The sequence below is a fragment of the Arvicanthis niloticus genome, chromosome 14 (genome assembly GCF_011762505.2).
Source record: "Arvicanthis niloticus isolate mArvNil1 chromosome 14, mArvNil1.pat.X, whole genome shotgun sequence".
NCBI classification, from domain to species: Eukaryota; Metazoa; Chordata; class Mammalia; order Rodentia; family Muridae; genus Arvicanthis; species Arvicanthis niloticus.
In genome coordinates, this window is record NC_047671.1 from 30,006,746 (window position 1) to 30,032,029 (window position 25,284).

Here is a 25,284-nt window from a genome sequence, read left to right on the forward strand (position 1 = left end):
AATTTTGGCGGTGTTTGTTCTCAGGGGTCCTTTCTGTTTTAGTAATTATGGTTGGTTTTATGTTTCTTTCCATAGTCTACTGGCTATGCTCATTTCCCTCTTTAGCCTGATATATTACTTCCTGTATTTTCTATAGGTTTGGTTTGTTGAGTATATATATATAAAGTTTTCTTTTTCCTTCAACTACAGTGAATTGTCTATGTAGCTGGTCTTTTGCAACTTTGTGGGTTCTTCTTTCTTCCACATTTTCAACCCCCTCACACTACATAGGAGAGGGAAAAAAAAAAAGAGGAAAGGAAAGAGATCCCTGAATAAAGTTAGAAGTTGGAAGGGGTGTGTGTGACATTATCAAATTAGACAACTTCTTGCTGATTAGGGGCACTGGATTCATTGGGGCAAGTTTGATCTTCACTGTCAGTATATCTAACTTCTTGTTGTTTCTTCTTTGTGCATGACTACTTAACAAACTGACCAACAACAATCAACAACCAATCAATAACCCACGCTACCTCTCAGGGCCCTAGCATTTATATAACCTCTGAAAAGTCCCCAGATTTCCAAGCATCACACAAGCACAGACACTATCTGCAGCTGGCAAAATCATGTCTCTGCTAAGGCATGAGGCAAATCATAGTCAGCTGCTGTGGACAATGTAACGAAGTCTTATGTCCCCACACCTGGGATTAGAATGAAAGCACATTCTTATTTCTGTGTTTTTGTAAAGAAGGCAAAATTCTTACTCCATGTCTATTGTTCTCCACCCTCTGATCACCTCTAGCATGGCTGAGTAATGACTCCTAGTATCAGTGATGAAGTGAAAGGTACGGGACATGGAGTCAGGTAACTGGTTCTCCTCTTCCTGTGTGAGTTTAGAAAAGCCATCTCTGTGCCCCAAACACTGCATCTCTAAAGTCCAAAGTTATAGAACCAAAATGAACCTCTGATTGGGGCCTTTCTTTCCCCAGCTGTAAAGTCATACTTGCCCAAATAATTTTGAAAGAGTGAAGTTAAGCCACTTAAGGCGAGAAATGTGCTATTTCAATGGCCATAACAAAATATCAGTTTCCTAGCTGGAGTAAGTTACCAGCTTAACTTTAGATTAAGTTTGCACAAGATGTTGAGCATTTCCGGAAGGAGCCTCCTGCTGCTCCCAGACCCCTTGAGATTCAATACACTGGACCTTTCTTGCTTACAATCTGAAGTTCTTTATTTATGTCAATGAAAGGAATTTCATTATCCTACAAAGTCATGGACACTTCCATTTCAAAGTATTACAATCAGTTCAGTTTTCCTATAATCATAAAGTCTTGCCACCTTCTTGGCATGATTCACAAGACAGAAAAGAGAAGGCAGAGTTCACAATCATTCTGAGCTTCCATTGTATTTACATTCCTGGACCTGATACAATTTCATTCAATTCACACTCACTAGCTGATGTCTGTGTACAATTTCATTCAATTCACACTCACTAGCTGATGTCTGTGTGAAGATACTCATGTCTTAATCCCTAGATCCTGGAACAGAGATACATGGCCAAAGGATGTTAAGGCTGCAGGTGGAATACTGTTGCTAATTAGGAACCTTAAATCACATGTGATCTTAGGCCAGGCAGAAGGGAGTCAGAAGGGACCTAAGGACCCACACTTGTTGCCTGAGAAGATGGAAGTAATGGGACAAAACAAACAAACCAAAAACAACCTATCAAAAAAGCCCACGTGAGCAGATTCTAAAATCACAGAACTGGAGGAAATAAGTCATCGCTTATACAGGCCTCAGAAAAGATCACATCTTTGCAATACAAGCTTTGATATCACCACAGTAAGTCCTAGAACTTGAGTTGAGATGAAACAGTCTGTTGTCTTGAGACGTGGCATCTATGGAGTTTTGTTAGGGCAGCCACAGGACACTAGTCCGGGACCCCAGAGCTGGCTTCAGCTGTGGAAGAGGCATGGGTACAAGGGAGGGAAACCATCCTACATTAAATCTTTGTTTTGCCAGTTGCTATGCCTTTTTGTTTTTTATGAAGGGGGAGGAAAAAGCTAGAATCAGTATTTTAACAAGCACTCCAGATAATTAGAGTTTGAAAAACTAGATTATATTTATTAGACATTATCTTAAACCATGGATAACTATATGATGCTTCTTTCTGGATTCATCTGCTAAGCAGTAGCTCTCAGCCTTCCTAATGCTGCAATCCTTCAATACAGTTCCTCATGTTGTGGTGACTAACTAACCATCAAAGTATTTTAGTTGCTACTTCATAACTCTAACTTTGCTACTGTCATGAATCTTAATGCAAATATCTGATACATAAAATATCTGATATGTGACCCCTGTGGTCACAGCCCAGAAGTTGGGAACAACAAAGCACACCAAGAACACTAGACTGTGGTGCCTTACCAAGGCTCAAATGACAAAACACATTTCTATAGTGCTAACAGGAAAACTCTGCAGGAACTTTATGGGTCTGGGCCTGCGGAGGATTCTCCTCCTTTGAAAGTTCCGACGAGTTATAAGATTATAAATATCAAATCTGTTACCTTTGAAAAGTCATTACCATTTTTTGACTAATATTCATGGAGTCATGGGAAACAAACAATTTCACTCACATAATACATTTTCTTTAATTTTATACAAAGAGAGCAACGTTCCATGTATCACAACATACATTAAAATGCTTTTTAAGCACTAATCAGTATGAAATGAAAGTAGGTTTATTGACAGGTTAACAATGACCACAGTATTATTCCTATGAGTCCTGTTGATGACATCAGCTATAACAATGCTTGAAGGGAAATATGGGCATTTTAAACTACATTTTACCTAGTGTTTCTTTCTCCACCAACTCCTGTGTACGGTAAAAGACGCACTCAAAAATACCGTCAAGGCATTGTTAGGGCATACCTCTGTCGATGACCCAGCACTGCAAACCACTCCCATTTGTTTACAGGTTTGAAATAACCAAGGAGGAAGTAAAACATTTGGTGGAAGAAAAAATGTTAATATAGACAGTTAGCCAGAGGGAGAAAATCCATGAAGATGGTAACAGGAATAAGAAAATTAGTGCAGTCAAGACAGATACACAGTATTTAAGATAACTTGCTCTGGTTAAGTCATTGTACCTCCCTCGGCAACTCCAACACTGTGAGAGGAGTAGGCACACGAGTCAGAGTCCTGCCTGTCAGTTCTCATCCAGGAATCATTGGGTCTACACTGACATTACAACGGATGTTCCACAACAATAGAAAAGTCAAATCATTGTGGTAGGTGGTTTTTTTTTTTTTTTTTTTCTCCATTAAAGTGCACAATTTAAGAAAAACGTCACCAGAGGATGCACTTTGGAAAGATATGGTCAGGGTATACAGTGTAGACAAGACAGGCACCTCCATGGTAATTTGTCTTAGTAACTAAAAGCTCATTAGGAAACACAGAAGAGAAGCAGCACCTGAAGCCTCAGCATCGTAACGAAACACTTGTGACTAAACACTTGTACCCAATGGTCTAGACAGTTAAGTGTTACTAAGAGCTGCAAAGAAGGAGCTGCTGTTGACTTAACATATTGGTTCTAGTAGAGACGAGGGCTTGTCTGGCTTGCAGTCCCGCCGCCTGGAGGGAAGGAGGATCCCAATCCTTCACGCCTCCTATACTTTGGAAAGCAGACCAGACTCCGGGGCACTCGCCTTGATGAGGTTCTGGATTTCCTTGAACTTCGGGTGGTCTTTGTCAGCTACCAGCTGTAGGAGGACAGCCTCGCTAGTGGTCACGATGATCCCAGTTCGAGCAAGACGCTAGAAAAACGAGAAACACAGACGAGAAGTGAGCTAGAAAACAGACATGACATAAAAACAGCGGAAGTGGGCCAGGACCACAATCAGGGCCTTCATCTACAGCAGTGGTTCTCGGCCATAGACGTAAATTCAGGGAGAAAGAAAAGTTTCAAACCCAGCTGTATCACAACTGTATCATGATTATTAATGGGCTAGAAACATGTAAAGGGAAACAGGAAGCCAGAGTCATGTTACCAGGCTAATCACATGAGCAAAGAGAAAAGAGTGATAGAAATCGTATCCCTATCTGTGTCAATCAGTTTTCATCTCTACTTGACACTCACACTGGGGTCTTCTGGGAAGAGGAAAACTTAAGAAAATGCCTCTATATAATTGCCCTCTAGGCAAGTCTGCTAGGCATTTTCTTGATTAATGACTGATGTTGGAGGGTCAGCCTACTTTGGGTGGTGCAAAGGCCCTGATAAAGTGAGCCTAGGTTATGTAGAAAGCAAGCCAAGTGCACTGGCTGGTTTTGTGTGTCAACTTGACACAAGCTGGAGTTATCACAGAGAAAGGAACCTCTCTTGAGGAAATGCCTCCATGAGATCCAACTGTAAGGCATTTTCTCAATTAGTGATCAAGTGTGGGAGGGCCCATTGTGGGTGGTGCCATCCCTGGGCTGGTAGTCCTGGGTTCTATAAGAAAGCAAGCTGAGCAAGCCAGGGGGAGCAAGCCAGTAAATAACATCCCTCCATGGCCTCTGCATCACCTCCTGCTTCCTGACCTGCTTGAGTTCCAGTCCTGACATCCTTTGGTGATGAACAGCAATGTGGAAGTGTAAGCTGAATAAACCCTTTCCTCCCCAACTTCCTTCTTGGTTATGATATCTGTGCAGGAACAGAAACCCTGACTAAGACACCAAGCAAGCCAGTAAGCAGTATTCCTTGGTAGCCTCTGCTTCAGTTACTGCCTTTGGCTTTCTGCCTTGAGTTCTTGGCCTGAATTTACTCAGTGATCAACTGTGACATGGGAGTTCAGATAAAATAAACCCTCTCCTCCCCAAGACACTTTTGGTCTTGGTGTTTATCTCAGCAATAGAAACTAAACTAGGGTACTAGCCCCCCAGAGGAGCACACTTCCTGGGGCTGTACTGCTTTGCCTCTCATTTCACTCTCTCAAATGGGGGCTTCTTTTGGCTTCAAGTTTTGATAAACTCTTGTGTTTTTATTTATAACACAAAAAAGCAAAAGAGGCACCACATCAGAATTTACCCTGTACAGTGCAATGAAAACAGGAGACCATGGGGAATATTAATACTTTTGCCTGGTGTTACTGCCATTGGGTACCTATTTATTTAAAAATAATCTGTAATATGGATATAATTATAACTATCCAGTCTATTTTATTAGTAGTTTGCTATCCAATGGTATAAAATAGGTGCTTAATTGCATTAAGAAAATAGGGTTCTTAAATTATTTTCTTCTGACTCCAAAACAGCACCTGATGACTTCTCATAATTAGAGCTCTGGCCTAGGAATGACTGGCAGAAGGGAAGAGCCTCAAGTGAGACTTGAGAATCTGCCCCAGGGAAAAAATGGAACCACCAGGTCTTCTGCCATTATAAACTTTTTTAGAATGACTATAAACAAGGGTTATGAGATGGAAAACTGTGTAAACTCCCTAACAGGACTGCTCCCAACAGAGAGACTTTGCCAGCTGTTCCTGTAGAACCACAGGAACTACAATAGATATTTCAAGGAGTGGGGATAAGAGGTGGGGGAGTAGCAAAGAGAAAGGCAGAGAGGAGAAAGTCAGGAAGGGGCAGGGAGAGAATCCAACATCGGGGACTTTTCCTCCTGCTGTATGGATCAGAATCTTGTTCATCTACCCTAATCATCTTTGGAGATGCTGGAAGTTGGGTCACACTGGGGTGTACAGGGCCACTTACCTAAAGACTGGGGGGGGGGGGCTAAAAATAACTGAGCAAAGAACCTATTAAAAAGGAAGGTGTGGTACAAAAAATGCAAAGCTTTTAGAACAGGCTCCTAGGTGTTTGCATAGAGGTTGCCCTCATGGATTGAGAGGAAGCTGGACAGACAATAGCATCAGCTTCTGGTGTTCTGTGCACTTCCTGATCATTCAGTCTTCAGCCCACCTTCTCCCTGAGTTTAAATGGAGCTCTGGAAGATTCCTCCTTATACCTGCAGTTAGTCCAACTGGGCCAATGAAAAAGGAAGGTTGGTTCCTTGATGTTCAACCTAAGACTATAAGTCAGTGAAGAAGTACCTAACCCACTTCATATCCGAGCAACTGAAAACCACCCATCAGTACATAAGTCAGTGATGAAGTACCTAACCCACTTCATATCTGAGCAACACTGAAAACCGCCCATCAGTACAGGGGCATCAAGTTCAAGAGAGGATTTACTCAATCTATTCTGCAACTCTTCTGAGATCAGACAAAAGTCAGGCAGGTGCAGGTTGCTACATCAATCCATTATACAATTTTGGACAATTGTTACCTCAAAGTGACACAGCCCGACAGATGGCAAGTACATACAAGGACACGTCCAGTCATTAAGTCTATGCTTGATGCTTGCTAACTAACTATACTTATTGCAAGTAAAATAAATTTAAGAGTCAATATGGATCAGGAATATCTGAAGTAGTTCCGCTCTGAGGGAATAGAGAAGAAAGGGAGCTGGCCATATTGCTGTTAACTTTCAGTTCATATATTTAAAAAAGTATTTCTGTAAAAACTTTACAAACTGCCTACAACCTGGCAGGCACTGCAAACCTCACCTGACCTCACTGCAGACACTGCATACCATCACCTGACCTCACTGCAGACACTGCACACCATCACCTGACCTCACTGCAGACACTGCACACCATCACCTGACCTCACTGTACACACTGCACACCATCACCTGACCTCACCTGCAGACACTGCACACCATCACCTGACCTCACCTGCAGACACTGCACACCATCACCTGACCTCACCTGCAGACACTGCACACCATCACCTGACCTCACTGAAGACACTGCACACCATCACCTGACCTCACTACAGACACTGTACACCATCACCTAACTTCATTGCAGACACTGTACACCATCACCTAACTTCATTGCAGACACTGCACACCTTCACCTGACCTCACCTGCAGACACTGCACACCATCACCTGACCTCACTGCAGACACTGCACACCTTCACCTGACCTCACCTGCAGACACTGCACACCATCACCTGACCTCACTGCAGACACTGCACACCATCACCTGACCTCACTGCAGACACTGCACACCATCACCTGACCTCACTGTACACACTGCACACCATCACCTGACCTCACTGAAGACACTGTACATCATCACCTGACCTCACTGTACACACTTTACATCATCACCTGACCTCACCTGAAGACACTGCACACCACTATCTGACATGCTGTGGTCACTTTCCCACTTTCAACCCTGATGCACTTTCATCTACACAGGCTCTTCTGTGTCCAGGCAAAAAGATCTGGCTCTTTCTGTCCCTTCCCAGCATGTTTCAGAGCCCACAGAATCAACTAAGCAGGACTCAAAGAGACTAAACCATGGAGCCTGTATGGATCAGAGCTAGGTTTTCTGCATATACATTATGGTTATATAGTTGGGTGTTTTTGTGGAACCCCTAACAATGGGAGTGGAGGGGTATGGGGAGTCGACAGAAGGCGGCTATCATCCTTGCAGCCATCTTGAGCCATATACCCTGACAAGAGACTTGCTTACAATAGCCTACAACAGCTGAGCACACTCTGATAACATCTTGTTTTAGATACCCAGGATTTTCCCCTGGGTGTATGAGACTTAAAGGTGTGTGACTTAAGGGCATGACTTAGAGGTCAGATTTAGAGACAAGACCTAAGGGCATGACTTAAAGGCTTTGAGGTGAGTCATATAAAAGGTGAGAGGCAGCCAGAAGAAATTATTATTAAGTATTATTAAGTATTAGACACTTGGAGGCACTAGTGACTAGGAACTCAAGACTTGGGACTTGGACTAGGAAGAGAGACTGAAGAATAAACGGTTGAATCACACTCTGTCTGGTCTCCATTCCTCGAGTCTGTCCTCACTCTCTCTCTTGCTGAACCCCGACCCAAAGACCAGAGCAACTTGGGGCAGTTTGGGCTCTAACAATTTAGCCCCCAAGGCTTTTGGCAGTGCAGGTTCCAACATTGACAGAGCGTTCCGCAACATTTTTGGCCCCCAAACGTCAGCTAGTGCGGCTCTCAACAGGGGGTATCTCTGACTCTGTTGCCTGCTCTGAGGACCCCTTTCCCCCTACTGGATTGCCTCATCCACCCTTTATATGAGAGTTTGTGCCTAGTCTTTTTGTAACTTGTTATTCTGTGTTCGGTTGATACCCTGGGAGATCTGCTCTTTTCTGAGGGGAAACGGAGGAACAGTGGATCTGGGGAAGAGGGGAAGTGGGGAGGTAGAACTGAGAGAAGTGGAGGGAGAGAAAACTCTGGTCAAGATGTAATATATGAGAGAGGAATAGAAAAAAGAATCCATATGAATGTAGAAGAAAAGTCCTGGAAATACCTTCACAGCGCACAAGATTTTTTCTGTTTGCACGGCTTTCGACCATTTGGTTCCTTTAAAAGGCTTCAAAGTCTGATCATTCCCATGGCAATAAAGTTTCCACAGGAAAGTCATGAAGACAGCTGCCCGTTGGGGTTGACCTGACAGCTGTTAAACCTTGGTTAATAAGGAAGCTTGAAAAGTGGATTCTGAGGAACTCGTGAGCTTACAAATCCTTGCTGAGGTGAGGAGCCGCCCCGTTCATTCATTAGACATCCTCCTACCCACTAATAAAACTTCCAAAGGGCATGAGGACATTTTAAAAAAGCAAACTTCTACCTATCGGACAATCATTTTATGTTCCTTACCCCAAAGCTCCAGAGTCTTTGAGGAAAAAGGGACAGAAAGACTGTAAGATCCAGGAAGCAGTATTTTCTAGACATACCAGAGAAAATGCCCATGTGAACTCAGAGCAGTTTCAACACCACACAAGACCTCTGTAAGCTCCAGACAGACAAAATCCAAGCATAGAGAGTGGAGGGTGGACACATAAATTCCATATCTGGCTGAGGAGCCATTGGTATTGAATAGCTACTGGGAGAAAGGTGAGTCAGTGCCTTGTAAAGATATGAGACCTGATAGGCTAAGCAACTACACTGCAGGGCTTGGACTCAATCCCAGGACCATAGGCTAACCAACTACACTGCAGGGCCTGGACTCAATCCCAGGACCATAGGCTAACCAACTACACTGCAGGGCCTGGACTCAAACCCAGGACCAGACGGGCAACACAAATTGGACTCTGGGGAAGAGACTTAAAAAAAAAGTAATCTCAAACTTAGATGATGAGGGTGGTGTATGGGGAGGAGTTGGAGAGGGCTGGCCATGCTTAAAATGTATTGCATGAAATTCTCAGGGGATTGAGAGAAATATTGCAATAAATAAATAAACAGCGAACGTCTACCTACAGTCCCAAGAGAGGTTCTAATCTTTCAGGAAAAACCAAGAAGGGAAGCCCACTATGTTTTGAACCAGTTGTTACTGGGACAAAGGTGGCCAGTTCCCTATGGCCTTTCATCTTCTGTCCTTTCCTTTTGCAATCTGCAGGGTACTTCAGGCTCCAGAGCTGGCACAGTCCAGAACAATGCACAAGCCAGTCTGTACCCAGAGCACTGGATGATCTCCCAACGGCAAACCCTCCGGCATTTCTTTACAATTGTTTTAAATTTACATGTCATTTAGTATCAGTGCAAGTGTGCTCAGGTGATACTGAGCCAAGCTAAAGTTTAAAAGGCAAATCTTCCAGGGTTGTTAAATATTCCAGACGCCTAATCCTTCTGAAAATTCAATGACGAAGTAGAACAAGTACCTCAAGAGCAAACATCCTGTCCATCATGCTTCTCGAGGAGGTGGCGTCAGCCACGATGTGGACCTCAATGCCTCGGCCGACCAGCTCCAGGGCAGTCTGCTGGATACATACGTGCGTCTCGAAGGAAAGAAAGGCATCGTACGTAAGAACACGGTAAACTGTCGGTGCAAAGCTTAACAGCACCATTCTGACTCTCAAGAGCTAGGCAAGCTCCAGCGTACGTCAGCATCTCCACAGGCAGACAACTGGCTTTTATCAGTGTTTTTTTTTTAACGATCACATTGAACAGACGCTCAGAACACTGTTAAGTATCTCATGACGTTCACCCTGAGTGACCTTGAGAACGCTCACTATCACCACTCAGGTGTAGGACCATTTGCACTTGGGTTTACGTCTGCATCCATATCAGGAGCACAGCTCAGAAGAGGACCCTTCAGTGCTGAGAAAGCACTGGGGCAATGGAGTCATACAGAAGCAAAGACAGGCCCGGGAAGTAATTTACAATGCAGGCCAAAAAGCAAAAACACTTTACAAATACATTAGGGCAAACCGGAAAGGACCAGAAATGGAATAATCCTTTTCATATTGAGCTTGGGCTCTAGTTGGCCAGATAGTTTTAGGTATAAATCAGCATTCTCTAGCTTTGGCTTATTCACTTGAAGATCAGGGATTATCCAGTGCCCATTACTAACAATGGCACCATACAGATGCCATCGTTGCAGGCGCTCACTTGTAGCCTCAGTAGAGGACATAAAGCAAGCAAAGCACCCTCTAAGAATTAATCATGATGAATAAAAAGCGTATGCAAAAGCCAGTGCACCTGTGTGACACAGTTACACAACTGAGCTTCCTCTCAGCAACCACAACTGAAGTAAAAATTACTAAAGTGAAGACTAAATCTCTCTGTTACAAAAACCTATTATGATCAAAACATTATTATCAAAATGTAACCATATTACATTAATGCTATTCTATTGCACTGAGTGAATAATTTTGTTCACAGTGTTTTCGATTTCAGTATTAGAAGTCAGAAATAAGCTGAGTATGTTGGTACAGCGCTGCCATTTCTGCACTCAGGAGACAGATGCAGGAGGATTGCTATCAATTCAATGTCAGCCGAGGCTACATTGTAAGTCCCATACCACCGAGCAAAGTCATCTCGAAAACTATATAAAATAAAATGTAATAAATCAACTGAAATTGGCACTAGGAATCCATGAGTACGTTTTCCCTTCATAAGAGCATGTACACACACCTAATTGAAGGACAATGAACTGTACAGCCTTGGAGCTGTATGGGTATGAGGTGTGGTACAGCACAAAATGTGCCCCCAATCAAGTCCAGGAACACATAAATAAAAGTAACCCCTTTGGGGAAATGTCTTCCAAAGCAGGCAGCAGGTGGTTCTCGGAACAGCTGAAGATCAAACGCAGCCCCGCTCACTGGTTGTCTGACTTTGGGCAGGGTATGATACCTCTATGCCTTAGTTTCTTATCTGTGGTACTGGGGGACACAAGGTCCATAACTCACAGGGTTATTGAGAGAGTTCAAGGTGTTAGCAGCTACAGGGAATTTAAAACAGTGCCATGCAGGTGGAGAACCCATAACAGGTGGTGGCCATCTTCCTCAGTACCAGCCACCAGCATCCTATAAACAAGACTGCATTCTGGGAACGCTGAGTTTTCCCACAAATGGTGCGCTCCGAACCCAAAAGGGAACTTACTTCTACTCCAAACAACACAACACTCCGGACGCCAGGAATCTCAGCTAACGCCGCTTCGACTTCAGGTAACACCATAGAAAACTTGGTCTTTGGAAGAACCAGTTTTACACCTGTTAAGTCAATTTCTTGAACGGTGCTGCCAAGTCCTTTGGGGTATTGTTCTGTTATGATAACTGGAATCCCTAATATCCGAGCTCCTTGCAACTGAAAAGCATCAAACAAAGGTGTAAAAAAACTGTGTTGAGTAGAGATATAAATACACATTGTGTTGAATACAGATATGAATGCACTTTGTGCCTCAGACAATTGAAACAAGCAAATGCAGGAGCATACCAGTCTCTGTCCCACACTAATGATGTCTCCAAAGTACTTGATGGCTGGACGGAATCGTTCCTGCATGTCACAGCAGAAAAACACAGTGCTCGGAGGTGTGAGATTTCCCAGGGTCGTAAGCTGGGGAATAAAGAAGACAAAAGTGATCTGGCATTTGTATTACAATGACATTTATTTCCAGTGGATGTCACTGCAAACAGAAAAATGTTCCTATTGTTTGCCTCAGTCAGTAAACTTACAATACAACTACAAGAAACGATCTGAATTACCACCCTCCTCCCCCCACCAACACCCCTCTTGATGGTTTATATATATGCTCGGCCCAGGGAAGTGGCACCATTAGAAGGTGTGGCCTTGTTGAAGTAGGTGTGTCACTGTGGATGTGGGTTATAAGACACTCATCCTAGCTGCCTGGAAGTCAGTATTCTGTTAGCAGCCTCCAGATGAAGATGTAGAACTCTCAGCTCCTTCTGCACCATGCCTGCCTGGATGCTGCCATGTTTCCACCTTGATGATGATGGACTGAACCTCTGAACCTGTAAGCTAGCCCCAATTAAATGTTGTCCTTGTAAGAGTTGCTTTGGTCACGGTATCTCTTCAAAGGAGTAAAACCCTAAGTAAGGCACCCCCAGAAAAGAGTATTACCCACAAAGACATCCTCCAAACTGCATCTGGTAGAAAAGGAGGGACATAACGTAAAGATGAACAATACATAAATGTTTAAACAAATTTTAATACTCTCAGAGACAAAACATTTTAGTCAATTAAAAATATGCATATATGTTTCAAAGATTTCTTTCATCTAAGGAGAAATGCTTGCATAAAATGTTAATTTTTACAACACACTTGAATAGCATTTCAGTATAAAAATATAAAGAAAAAGAAAATATCAAAAAATAGGCAGTTACATAATTTGAATATTTTTTATGCTCTTTTTTGGTGTCTTTAAAAGTATTTGCTTAATATTATTTGTGAATCTTACCTTCAAATCATAAACCTATTTACATTAAAAATGTAAATATGATAATGGTATTACAGACAGAAATTAAACTGTAAAGTAACTCATGTGAGGAAAGTAACAACTGAAAAAAATCATCTGTAGCAGAGACTGTGAAACATAGAAGCAAAGACAAACAGAAAACAAGCTGATTCATTACAAACACAAAAATCACTGCTATCAAGATAAAAGTCACTTGCAAGGGTGACTTCTGGAGTGCAGTGAATGAAACATGTGAACTGGGAAAGGAAAGGGTGGTGGGAGAGGAACCCACCAAGAGGGAATTCTCAAACATTATCAGGAGCAGGAAAGCTAATGAGTTAGTAGGAAAACAGTATTACATTTCCAAGCTTCACATCTGCATCCCAGCAACCGCTTATGTAGCAGCCTGTCAGGTGCGGGACTGCTTGGCTATCCAAACACATACACACACACACATACACACACACACACACACACACACACACACACACACACCCCTCCCTCCCGCCACTTTCTGTCTTTTCCTCTTTCTCTGCCCTTCCCCATCCACTCTCTTTCCCAATAAACTTTCTTTATACTAGGCCTATAGCACTTGTTCAGGGGAACACCTCAGCATAGGTCCACTAAGATGCTCCCCCTGCGGCAACTACACCCCATTATACCAGCAAAACATAACAGGTTTTGCAAAAATATAACAGGTAGCACATGCCAACAGTCTGGGCCCAGTGAGGATCTACTCACATGTAAAATTCACACTGACTACAGGAATTTAACTTCACTGGATACTTAAAAGCCCAAGGTGCTTTTACTTTCCACCTGCAAATTAAAGAAAGCTCTGCAAAGAATGCGGTTGTTCCGGAGAGAACCAATGCCGTTACTCTCCCTAGTCACCCACTAACCCCCCTCTCGTTGTCCTGTTTTGCATCCCCTAAAACCACCCACAGATATCAATTATTAATATCCTGGAGAAGTCTGTGTCCCAATTACACGGTTGTAGCCTCTGCAGCAGCTCAGCTCTAGACTTGGCCTTACCATCTCTGCAGGCTGCAGACTCTAGAGGAGACGATTCCTACCTGGATTAAAGGAGCCACTGAAAGAAATCTTTTATCTCCACCACTGCGGCTATCCTAACTGCTCTATGATAGCTTTTGTCTGTGTACTGGTTGCAGCCACTGCTACTTTCATCTCCCACTGGAGCTGAGACATGCACACTCCTTCATCAAGGGCAGTCCGGTAGCATACTGCATTGGAAGGTGAGAGCCACCTACCTTCCAGTTATCACTATAGAGAGAGTCCAACTCCACCAACAAAGCAGGATTAATGTGCTCAAGTGCCCTGGCTGCCTCCTCACTCTGGTTTTAAATTATACTTTTTTATTTTACATTTATTTATTTAGTATAGGTATGTCTCTGTGTGTGCAAGTTCCAGGATTTATACTAGGAGGTCAGGGGGGACAAGTCCTGGGAGTCTGGTCTCTCCTTCTAAGACATGGCCTCTGGGATTAGGTATCAGGTCATCAGGTTTGGCAACAAGTGCCTTAATCACTGGAGCCAGAGTGCCTGCCTAAGGTCTGTACTGTAGTCATTTTCAAAGCAGTGCATGTGATCTACACACAGAAGCCGAGAAGACCAATTTTTGTGTATTCAGGATTTTATTTCTTAAAGCAATCACTGCTTTCTGACTTATGCATTTTAAAATCCCAGTAACCATTAAGTCCTAGTTACCTATGCCCCCCCCCCAAATCTATGTTTTTCTTTCATAAATTTAAATAGTAAGTATCACAGTGCTACTGTGATTCCAGTAAATGATGTAAACAATTTACGTACAAGTGGCCTATGTGAAATTACAGTCATACAACTCAGCCAGACTGGCCATTCCATTTGCCAGCAAGTTTTCACAGGAAACCTGGCAAGTGTTATTAATGAGCTAACAGTCAAGCCCTGAAATGCTCACAGTTCACACAAGCTCACAGTTCACACATGCTCACATACTAACTCAGTCTACACGGTCTAACACTATAGGTCCCACACCAGACTAGCAATCTGCATCCTAAATACACAGCAAGTTAAGAGAGTTTCCACCAACTAGAAACACAGCGCTAGAGGCAGACAAATTTAGCAGCGGCAGGAACTGACAGGGGAGATGGAATAAAAGACCCAAAATACAAGAAAGCAAGCCAAACTCAGACCCACCGGCATCTGAGGAGGTAGGAACACATTATTCTAAATTAGAAAAATGTCATTCTAGTATTCATAAAGAATATATAAAAAAAAATACAAGAATATATCAAATAACATACTATTTTACAGGAACCACAAGATAGAAATGGTCAAAACATTCAGTTACCAAATGTAAAGGAATAAATCCTCGCCTAGCCAGAAATCTGGATCTACGTTCTGAGGGCAGAAGAGAAGCAACCCTCAAGCTGTCCTCACCCCACAGAACCCTTTTCAGTAAACAAAGATGTTAAAGAGTGACTTCTCTTCTTGTAGAGATGGAACTCCTGATTGTGTGAGTCTCAGACACTTCCCCATACTCTTGGAATCCGCTACAAGTGGCAAAATCTGCCTGAGGTAGTGTGAAGGCAGGAGAACCTGACTCAAGGGAAAGCTGACAAACAAAATCAGCTATAGGGTCCTCACTCATGCACTCAGTAATTCACACTGACAAATCCATGTGTGTGCTTGACATAAGAATGACCTGCACAGATCCTCAGGGTCCTACAACCTCAGGCTACCCATAAGAAAAACACCCCACACGTGAAAACTTAGGACATCCCATCAAAATATCTGACTGGTGCTTCTCGGCATGGTCAAGGTCATTCGTAATAATCAAAACCAAAGATAGCGTCATAGCACAGAGGAACCAAGGTAGCCACGGCAAATGGTTTTAACGTTATCCTGGACTGGATCGTGGATAAGGTTGACCTGAAATATCAAACAGAGAAAGACAGGAAGGGAAAAAAAAATAGTAAAAGCCAGTGTGCAGAGGCTGGAGAGATGGCTCTGTGGTTAAAGCATGCACTGCTTGCTCTTCCAGAGGACCCAGGTTTAGTTCCCAGCATGCAGTGGGCAGTTCACAATTGCCTGTAACTCTAGATCCAGGTGATCTTATGCCTATTTTTGAACTGCACTGAACTGTGTGTGTGTGCGCACACACACACACACACACACACACACACACTCATGCACACACATGCATACACACACACATACACCAAAAAAATTAAAAATAATAAAAACAATTAGAAAAACTGGTACACAGCTCAGTTAACAGTAGTATACCATGCTGGGCAGTTGGTTGTGATAGATAAACCACAATAAAATACAATATTAACAACAGAAAAGCTGGTGGGACAGAGGAATAGAAAATCTGTCTTATCTATGCAACTGCAGCATTTAAAAAAAAGTTTTAACTCTTATAAAATGCAAGTCTTATACTTAAAATAAAAATAATGGCTTCCCTGGGACACAGTAGTTGGAGATACTGCGTGACTGTAGAGATAACCTTCAGATCTAACAAGCTAGAAAAGGACACATAAAGAAAAAGGGAAAAACAAACAAACAATTCTAACCATATTATCTGCCTAATCCTGTCTATCACATAGATTCCAACAAGATGCCATTACAATTTAATTCAGTTATAATTCGGCGGGTTTTTTTAATCCTGACTCACAAATTTTAGTTAAAATTAAATTGTAGGTACCCAGAAGTATTACCAATTGCCCAAAATATACAAGTTACAACTTCAGTATGACCAAAACTACGATGACAAAAGCAGATTTGACTAAATTGTTTGAGAAGCAAAACATTTATCATTTGCACATCAGTGCAGACACAAGAAACACAAGTTACATATTATGTGTGTGTATATATATGAATATACACATTTAAATATAAAGGATTATTATAATCAGTGACTTCTGGAAACAAAAGTTTAAGAGACAGAATTTAAGTACAAAACTCTTTGTCCACTTCCCTTAGAACTGCCACACTGTGGCACTGACCTGAAATTTCGTATTGAATAGAATACCTATAGACTTTTCACAGAAAAGTTTTGATATGCCTATTACCCTGGCCGTGTGCTCTGATCACTTAACAAAATGGCCACTGGCTGGCCACTCAGGAAAACAAAACATGGCTAGCTTAGGTTAATGATTCTTACCCTTTCCAGGAACAGAAGTAGGATATGGTATCACACTGCTGAACAGTGTCCCATATTCCCCTTCAAATTCCTAACCCCAGTGCCTTAGAGAAGGACCTTCTATGGAGCTGCAGTCACTGCAGATAACCTGACTTAAGATAAAGACACCCACTAAGTAAGGTCCATAAATAAGGGGAGACGCTTATACAGAGAGATGGACAGATAAGGATGTTGGGAATTGGTTCTAATGCTTTGCCTTAATTCAGCTCTCCAAATCAGGAATCTGTATGTCCAAGTGCTGAATTTCTCTGTCCCCATTTGATTTTTGATTGATCAATAAAGAGCCAACAGACAATGGCTGGGCAAGATGAAAGAGGCGGGACTTCTAGGATCCCCTGGGAAGAAAGGGTCCTGGGAAGTAGTTAGGAACAGGAGGGAGTGAAGGCCTAAGTGTAGGCTCAAGAAGGAAAGTGGCCTAGAAGTGTCTTAAGCAGCAAAGAGAGGGGCCCTTCCAGAAGGAGCCCAGAAGGAGCCAGGGCAGCAAAGATAAAACATAGATTTAGGATGTGTTAAGTCAGGAATGCCGGAGGGGAGTGTTTGCTGGCTGCAGGAGTGTTGGAAGTGCTCAACCATTGAGCTAGTCAAGGCATATCAAAATTAAGCCCGCACACCTGAGCTCACGAATGCGTGCTTGTCTTTCATTCTTGAATCCAGAGGGCTCTGGAGGGTGGCGGCTTGAAGGGAAACCCGCCAGGAGCATATAGCGGATTAACTAATTCGCTGATACACAAGAATGCCTTGACCATGAAAGCAGACATGGGAGTGATGGTATCTATACGCCATGATCTTCCATAAACATGAGGTAGAGACAATCATAAAAAAATCCTTCCTCACACACAGCCCTCAGAAGGAACCATCCCTGCTCATGCCCTTCGGTCTAGCCTCTGGAAATGTGAGACTATCTGTGTTGTTCCAGCTCCTCAGTCAGCAGTGCTAACGATAGCCCCTGAGCCACAGTGAGGAACCTGTACGTGTTTAGGAGTGGGGAACATAAGAGGGGGGATTGTTTTTCTTTTAAAATGGGCAGCCCATTACTGTCAAGATAAGCATAACCTACTTGAGTAAGAGTGTGAAGGGAATTAGGTACCCTTAGGTCTCAACCCTGGGACAAAGGGATGAAGCATCTATTTAATGTATCAAAGTGGATCTAGCAGCCAGCTTCTCCCAGCATCCCTCAGTTCCAAGGCATGGCTGGAATACCCTGTCCTCTACTCTCCACACTTTCTTGTCCAGGGTCTAAGCTGCTCTTCCTTCAGAGGCTCTTCCCTCTGTAATCCAGCCATTTTGGCTACCAGCTCTTTCTTTTTTAACCTTTGTCTTCTTTGTGCCTGCACCTGTTTCCTTCCTTCCTCCTCACCAGGCTCCTGCTCCCACCCCCTCCCCCTCCTCCTCCCCACGTGGCAGTTCAGGGTCACTTTCACTCTGGACTCTCCCAGATGTCCCTGCCTCTGGCTATGCTCTCCCTTTTATCGAGAATAAACTTTCTCCTCCACCATATCTAGGAATACTCATGTCCTTTCTTTTCATTTCTTATTTTCATCCAGTATTTAAGTCCTAAGTGTTTCCAATCCAATTACATAGCTTCGGTAGGACCCTGACCTAGTATCAACTCATTTAAAATAGATTGATTTCCCACCCCACATACACAACCTGTGAGGATTCTAGACACAGCCCAGGCTTGTGGGTATTAGAACCTGAGTCCAAATCTCAGTTTCACTGTGTTCAATTACATAAATTTAGGTAAATCATTAACATCTTCTGATATAATTTTCTTGTCTTTAAAACAGTAAGATAAACAGTATTTTTCTTCAGCTGTGGTGATATCCAGCAAAACAAACACTTGAGTCAGCACAGGCTGAGAAGCTAAGGAGGTTAAAGACAATTTGCCATTAAGATGGCTCTAGAAACATCACTGTGCTAATTTTGTCTGCAGAATTAAGAAACTCATTCATAAAGCGCGTTTCCAGACACCACCATAAAACTCATTATTGTATGGTTTATTTTTGGCAAAACAGATTCTGAGTCTTTCCCCTTCCGATGGCAAGAGAATATTTTACTTTTGCTTTTATGACATGTGTATCTACCCTGGGTATGGATGTCCCTGGTATAACATTACCCCCCCAACCCAAAGTCTGAGCTCTCCAACTCTCCAAGGAAAATCAGCTGTGCTTACCCACTGAGAGCTGAGACCTGAAGGATCTCTCAAGATGCCTCAGGGCTGGGATGAAGGTGAAACTGGGCTGAGTCCAGAGCACAATGACATTTAAATCTACATTAAGATTCCCCACGGCTAACTAAACCTAAGGGGACAAATTCAAACGCAGGTCACAATTCCCACACTCAGATACAGTTTATTTATAGGTAGCAGCTAATTTACACAAAGGAACAAACAGATACATTGTTTTGGGAATTACTCTGCAATACTCAAAGTTTTTAAGTGGCCCATATACCTCTATAACTGTATTATCCTCCTCTATCAAACCAACAGTCTGGAGACAACACCTCGAACTCGAGATCTAGGCATCTCTTCTCAGTGCCCCTAAAACACTCGGCACCCCAGATACACCCTGCCAGTGTCTCCTCAGTCTGAGTGTGAGCTTATCCACGCATTTTCCCTGCAACACCCCTACAAGCAAGTTTCCTTTCGATAAGTTTGTATATGCTCAGCCCAGGGAGTGGCACTATTAGAAGGTGTCACCCTGCTGGAGTATGTGTGGGCTTGTTGGAGTGGGTGTTTCACTGTGGGTGTGGCTATAAGACCATCCTAGCTGCCTAGAAGCCTGTATTCTGCTAGCAGCCTTCAGTTGAGGCTGTAGAACTCTCAGCTCCTCCTGCCCCATGCCTGCCTGAATGTCGCCATGTTCCCACCTTGAAGATAATGGACTGAACCTCTGAACCTGTAAGCCAGCCCCAATTAAATGTTGCCTTGGTCATGGTGTTTGTTCACAGCAGTAAAACCCTAACTAAGACACTTCTGCAACCCCAATCTCTACCTTCCAACCAGCAAGGCGCAAGCAGACCATATTCCTTTCTTCTTTGTGTAGCTGCCTTTCCTCCTTTCTTTTGTGAACTTAACTGTCTCTTCTAGTAAAATGTTTGTGCGACACCTCATAAAATCTTACTAGAACATGAAAACTGGGTCCAAATCCTCTCCCACTTAACCACCCCTGGAACAGGTCAAAATAACCTGCCTAGGGAGGCTTGCATCTCCTGCCCTCGAAAAGTTGCCAAAGCCTTCTGTCTTATCTGGCCTGCATCCATTTTTTCCCTGCCTTCTGCTTGGGCTCTCCGTGCCCTGGACAAGGTCTGTGACAATGGCCTGCCTTACCATGAGTCTCCAACATTACACATCTCTGTCATGCAGACCTGGAAAACACCGTTTGACAAAGTACAAGAGTCTTTATAGAGAGACCTAAACTTCCACCCCATGACTCCTTCATTCATGTTCTGCCTCCTATGACTCTAAGTCTGTCAGACTGCAGACACACAAAACCATGAATGAAACATGAGCTATGTCTTCAGCTACCTGAGCCATCAGCAGACATTTAGTCACTCTGACAGGATATTTTTTTTTTTTTTTTAAAAAGGGAGTCCCTAAAAAGTTCCCATACTTAAGAACTGACAACGGATGTCTTCAAGATCCATTCTCAAAAAAATTTCTGCCAACCACAGGGGCAATGTGGCACAACCACTCACTACCCCACAAGGTCACTATCTACAGCAGTCACAGCACACAGGGAGGCATTCTAGAGTGAGAGTCTGCGAGCCGGGGCCTGCATTTGGAGAGATGCTGTGATAGGATACAAGCACAGGACTGCACGCAGAATGCACAGTCAAAGGGAAAAGGACCTACCACGTCTATCACTCCCACTTCCCCAGAAGCCACCATGAGTCTTCCTAAGTGACAGGTGTCCCTTGTCAAAACAGCAGGGAGCAGCTCAACAGAAATGAACAAACAGAAGCTTAAGTCTGGCATGCTTTCCAGACTGCTCAAGGGTGCTCTCATCAAACATGCAAAGGAAGCAGTCACCCTACAGGAGATGCTCAGACATTCCTGAGGACTTGTTCAGGTTTTGCCAGCTCTGCCTTTATAGCCAGAGAATCCAGGGCAATCTCCTAACCTTCCTACCCTATGCTGGACTCCTCAGAGAAATGAATGTCATTACTATCTCCACCAAGAAGTGAATCCAGGCCTGCATCTACCGTGCAATGCACTCAGATGCCACTTCTATGTGGAATGAACTCTCTTGAGACATAAATCACCCATGTTAGTAGAGTTATACAGACATGTTCCAGAAAATATAGTAGCAACAAAAATAAGTTGTCTTTTCTGAAAATGTATCCCCACACATAAATACATGTGTGTACATGTACATCATTTCATGTACTATATAAAACATCCTTTCATATTATCGACAACTATGCTGGGAGAGGCACATGAATGAAAGGATTACAATGACTAAAGTGAGAATATGAAATGTATTTGTAAGTACGTCAAAATATAGACATATATAACTGGTAAGCTTAAGGATTCTTGGGTTATTTAGTGAGAAAAGTTATTTGGTACTGGGTAGACTACTGCTGTTATGATTATTTTATTGAAGGAAAGTAATTAATAAAATGAGAATATGAAAGTATGTGTAAGTCCTTCAAAATACAGACATATATACAATATACATAATGTATATACAATATACAAAATACAGACATACTAAGCTTAAGAATTCTTGGGTTACTTAATGAGAAAAAAAGTATTATTTGTTGGGAGAGAAAAGAGTACTTCTATTGTTATGGTAATTGTTTTAAACAAGATTACAAAAAAAAAAAATCGATTATAAAGTATTTCAAAAGCCAGAGTGACCTAATTATAGATTGCTGTTTTAGCACGCACGCGCAAACACACACACAATTGATTTTCAGACTCTTTAATAGTTGAATCACATCTTGAAATTGTCAAAATATAAAATTCCTACCCTGGCACACAGAAAAGCAAATACCAACTTAAAAATCTAAAGCCTAGTCACAGGTAGGAGCCCCTCTCCCTCCCAAGAATACCAGGAAATGGTTGACAAAGAAGTCTGTATCTTCTACACTGCTGGGAATGGATTTGTCAAAGGTGAATCCAACATATTGGATCTTTGGCAGCAGAAATCTAAACGGATCTTTGGAAGGCTGCAGAGAGGCATCATCTAGAACTCTTAAAGAGATAAAAATGGAGAATCTTAAACACTAAGGAATGCAGCTCTGATCTGGGCAGCAGGGCAGATCGCTGCACCTCCTGCGGCCTCTCTGGCAGGTAGCCCATGAACTCTGTCCTCTGAACATATGAACTTTAATCAAGTTAAAGCATTCCCTCAGGATCCAGAGATGCTGGGGGGAGAGACAGCACAATCCAGTCTGTCTTTGAGTACAGATGATAAAAACTAAAAACTAGGGGATAAGCCTCTCAAAATGGCACTTGGATATGAAAATTTCTCTCTGCCCTCAAAAGCCACATTTCAGTTTGTCTTCCAGAGAAAAGGCTGAGCAGTTCTGCACGTAGAGAAAACTACTATACATGCTGGAGTGCCTAAGTTAACACCTATCTCCATTCCTCTCAAAACCATGTATTCGCCCGAGAATCCTCAGATTTTTAGGGGGAGGCGATTGCCTCGTATTACAGCACGGCTTTAAGCAAGATAATAATGAATAAACTCTAATCCGTAGGTACAACTTCCTCAGCCTAGGATGCACAGGCTTTCACGCTATTTAAGTGTCTACTGCAGTTCTCTTCCTAGGTAGGCACCCCGACTGTCACCAAAACGAAAGGAGACGAGAGCCACCACGGTGAAGTTTGCATTTCTGCAACTGGTTACCACAACTCCGGGAACAAGCCCTGAGGCTAACACTGCCCACGATCTGCATCACCCGTGGGGGCTGGGGGTGGGGGGAAGGAAAGAGCAGGGGCAGCCGTGGGGACCCTGCAGGCGGCTGCCGCACAAAGGCGCGGGGCACTCGGGACCACACACGTGGGGGCGTGGGCGGCCCGCGCAGGGGTGTGGGGGGGGAGGTGACCGGGCTCGGCGAGGGGCGGGACCCACCTGGATCTGCAGCGGCACCAGGCGCAGCTTGCAGCGCTCGCTCACAGCGAAGCCTTTGGGCAGGTCCACGTACTGGCCCCACTCCTCGGCGAAGAGCTGCACGACGAATTTGCGGTGCATGTCGAGCTGATCGCCGTACAGGCTCAGGAACTTCTGGATGAGCACGTCGTAGCCCGCGCCGTGGGGCACCGACGCGGGCCGCGCGAACACCGAGAAGCAGAAGAGCACCGGCACGCCGCCCGACGGCGCCCCCGCGCCCACACCGCCGCCGCCAGCCAGCGCGGCCACCGAGGGCTCCGCCGCCGCCATGTTCCCTTGCGCGTGCGCGCCGCCTCCGCGCGCCAGGCCGAGGGGCGGGCCCTGGACGCCGGAGACCCGCCCGCGCCGCCCCGGGGCTCGGCGCCTGCCACCGGCGACACGGTCACCTGTGGCGCTTAGCGCTCGGGGACCGCAGCTGGCCGGGCCTGATATGGACCGGACAGCAGTCGCAGGCCTCCACGGACGACCAGAAAAAACTGCAAATTACCATCTTCCGACCCGCGATCGAGACCAGGTCCTTCTTGATCTCGCGCTAGTTTTCTTAGGCTTCAAGAGCAAAATCGGAACTTACTGAAACTCACGGTTTTCCCTTTTTAAGTAGGTATAAAGCATCATCTTCACAATAAAACGACCCCATGGACACTATAAGATGTAACAATTCACAATAATTAGTGCAAGATTCTTGACGTCAGGTCCCAGGGATATCGGGCTCGTAAATACAAGCATGAAATTAGATATGAATTAGTAAACATATCCTTATCGAATAATGTTTTTAGTTTTGTTAGACAAGTTTTTCTTTTTTTTTTTTTTCAACTACAACTGCTATTTGGTACTGATGGTTCGGTTTCTTCAGGAAACTTAAGTACATATATTTTAAAAATTGCATAAAATGCATTTATAAAATGTGTAATTTTTTTTTACAGGGAAAGCGAGTTTTATATCTATGTGTTGACACTAGCTTTTGACAGACAGCCTAACGTTGCCTTCACGTCTCTGTATCAATAGCATATCAAATAACGTAAATAACACCATGTCGGCTGGGCACATTCTCATTCAGTAAGGTGTAATTGTGGCAAACAGTACCTCACTATGGTAGAAAAAGAACACGAATGCCCCATTTCACCGATGAATTATTCTCAACAATCTATTGTTAGAGTAATAATTGGATCCGCTTAAATAAATGATATTGGAAGGCGCCAGTGAATAGGAAGCTCCAAGTGGACATCAAAGTGACACATAGCATACAATTATCCTAACTCAACTTAGACAGGATTCTCAGGAACACAGCTAATTAGAAGCTAAGGACATTCAGAATTCAAATTCTGAGCCAATCAAGAAATTTGATTATATGGCGTTGATGAATATGTTAATATACTTCAGAAGCAAACCCCTCAGTGGATTAACACAGTGAATAATTGATTCTTGCTTTTCCTGTTAATCAGCAACACTGACACCCTCAATACTCTTCTGCCACAACCTCCATTCCATCTTTTAGGCACCACACTCTTCCTATTGCCCGTTTAGTCTTAGTTTTAGATTCTTTTTGTTGCCCCAAACTCTAACCCAGTGCTTCTCAACCTTCCTAGTGCTACCACCCTTTAATACAGTTCCTCATGTTGTACTGACCCCCAACCATAAAATTATTTCATTATCACTTCATAACATTATTACTGTTGTGAAACACGGATGTAAATATCTGATATGCAACCCCAAAGGGGTCAGGACCCACAGGTTGAGAACCATTGCTAAAACTGTGTACATGCACAAAGGCTCACATGTTTTCTTAAAAGCCCTGCCTTTAAATACCATCCATACACCTTGACTTCCAAACTGGTATCATGCATGTTCCCAGTTTTGATCTCCAACTAGAAAAGTATTTTTTAATGTTTTGAGTTGGGAACTGAGTAGATATCTCACATTAAACATGACAGGCAGTACTCTTGATTTCACTTCTTCTAAAAGATTTGCCTCCCCTGTTATAGCCAATAAAATAGTGACCCCATTTTATTCACAGAGTATAAGTTGTCACTTAATGTTCTCCTGTTTCTGTTTCTTCCTTCCCTAACCTATCAATGAGACCTGATGCTCCAAATCCCAAGTCTTTTTATCCATATCAGTGCCACTGGCCCAGATCAAAACACCATCCTCATCTCTTTCCTGTTTATAACCAATCACAAGTGGTGACAGGATTTTACTCAGATGGCCCTGTTTAAGT

General features: G+C 43.3%; 1 protein-coding gene across 1 annotated transcript; it reads right to left on the reverse strand.

Annotated features, from left to right (window-relative positions):
* Positions 1-1,189: 1,189 nt before the first annotated feature.
* Positions 1,190-23,373, reverse strand: Isoc1 (isochorismatase domain containing 1). The gene is made up of 5 exons (XM_034518391.2): positions 23,031-23,373; positions 11,769-11,888; positions 11,436-11,639; positions 9,713-9,829; positions 1,190-3,788 (listed from the first exon to the last, which is right to left on the reverse strand). The coding sequence occupies exons 1-5, from the start codon at positions 23,337-23,339 to the stop codon at positions 3,642-3,644; spliced, it is 897 nt and encodes a 298-aa protein (XP_034374282.1). The 5' UTR covers positions 23,340-23,373; the 3' UTR covers positions 1,190-3,641.
* Between the last annotated feature and the right edge of the window lie 1,911 nt (positions 23,374-25,284).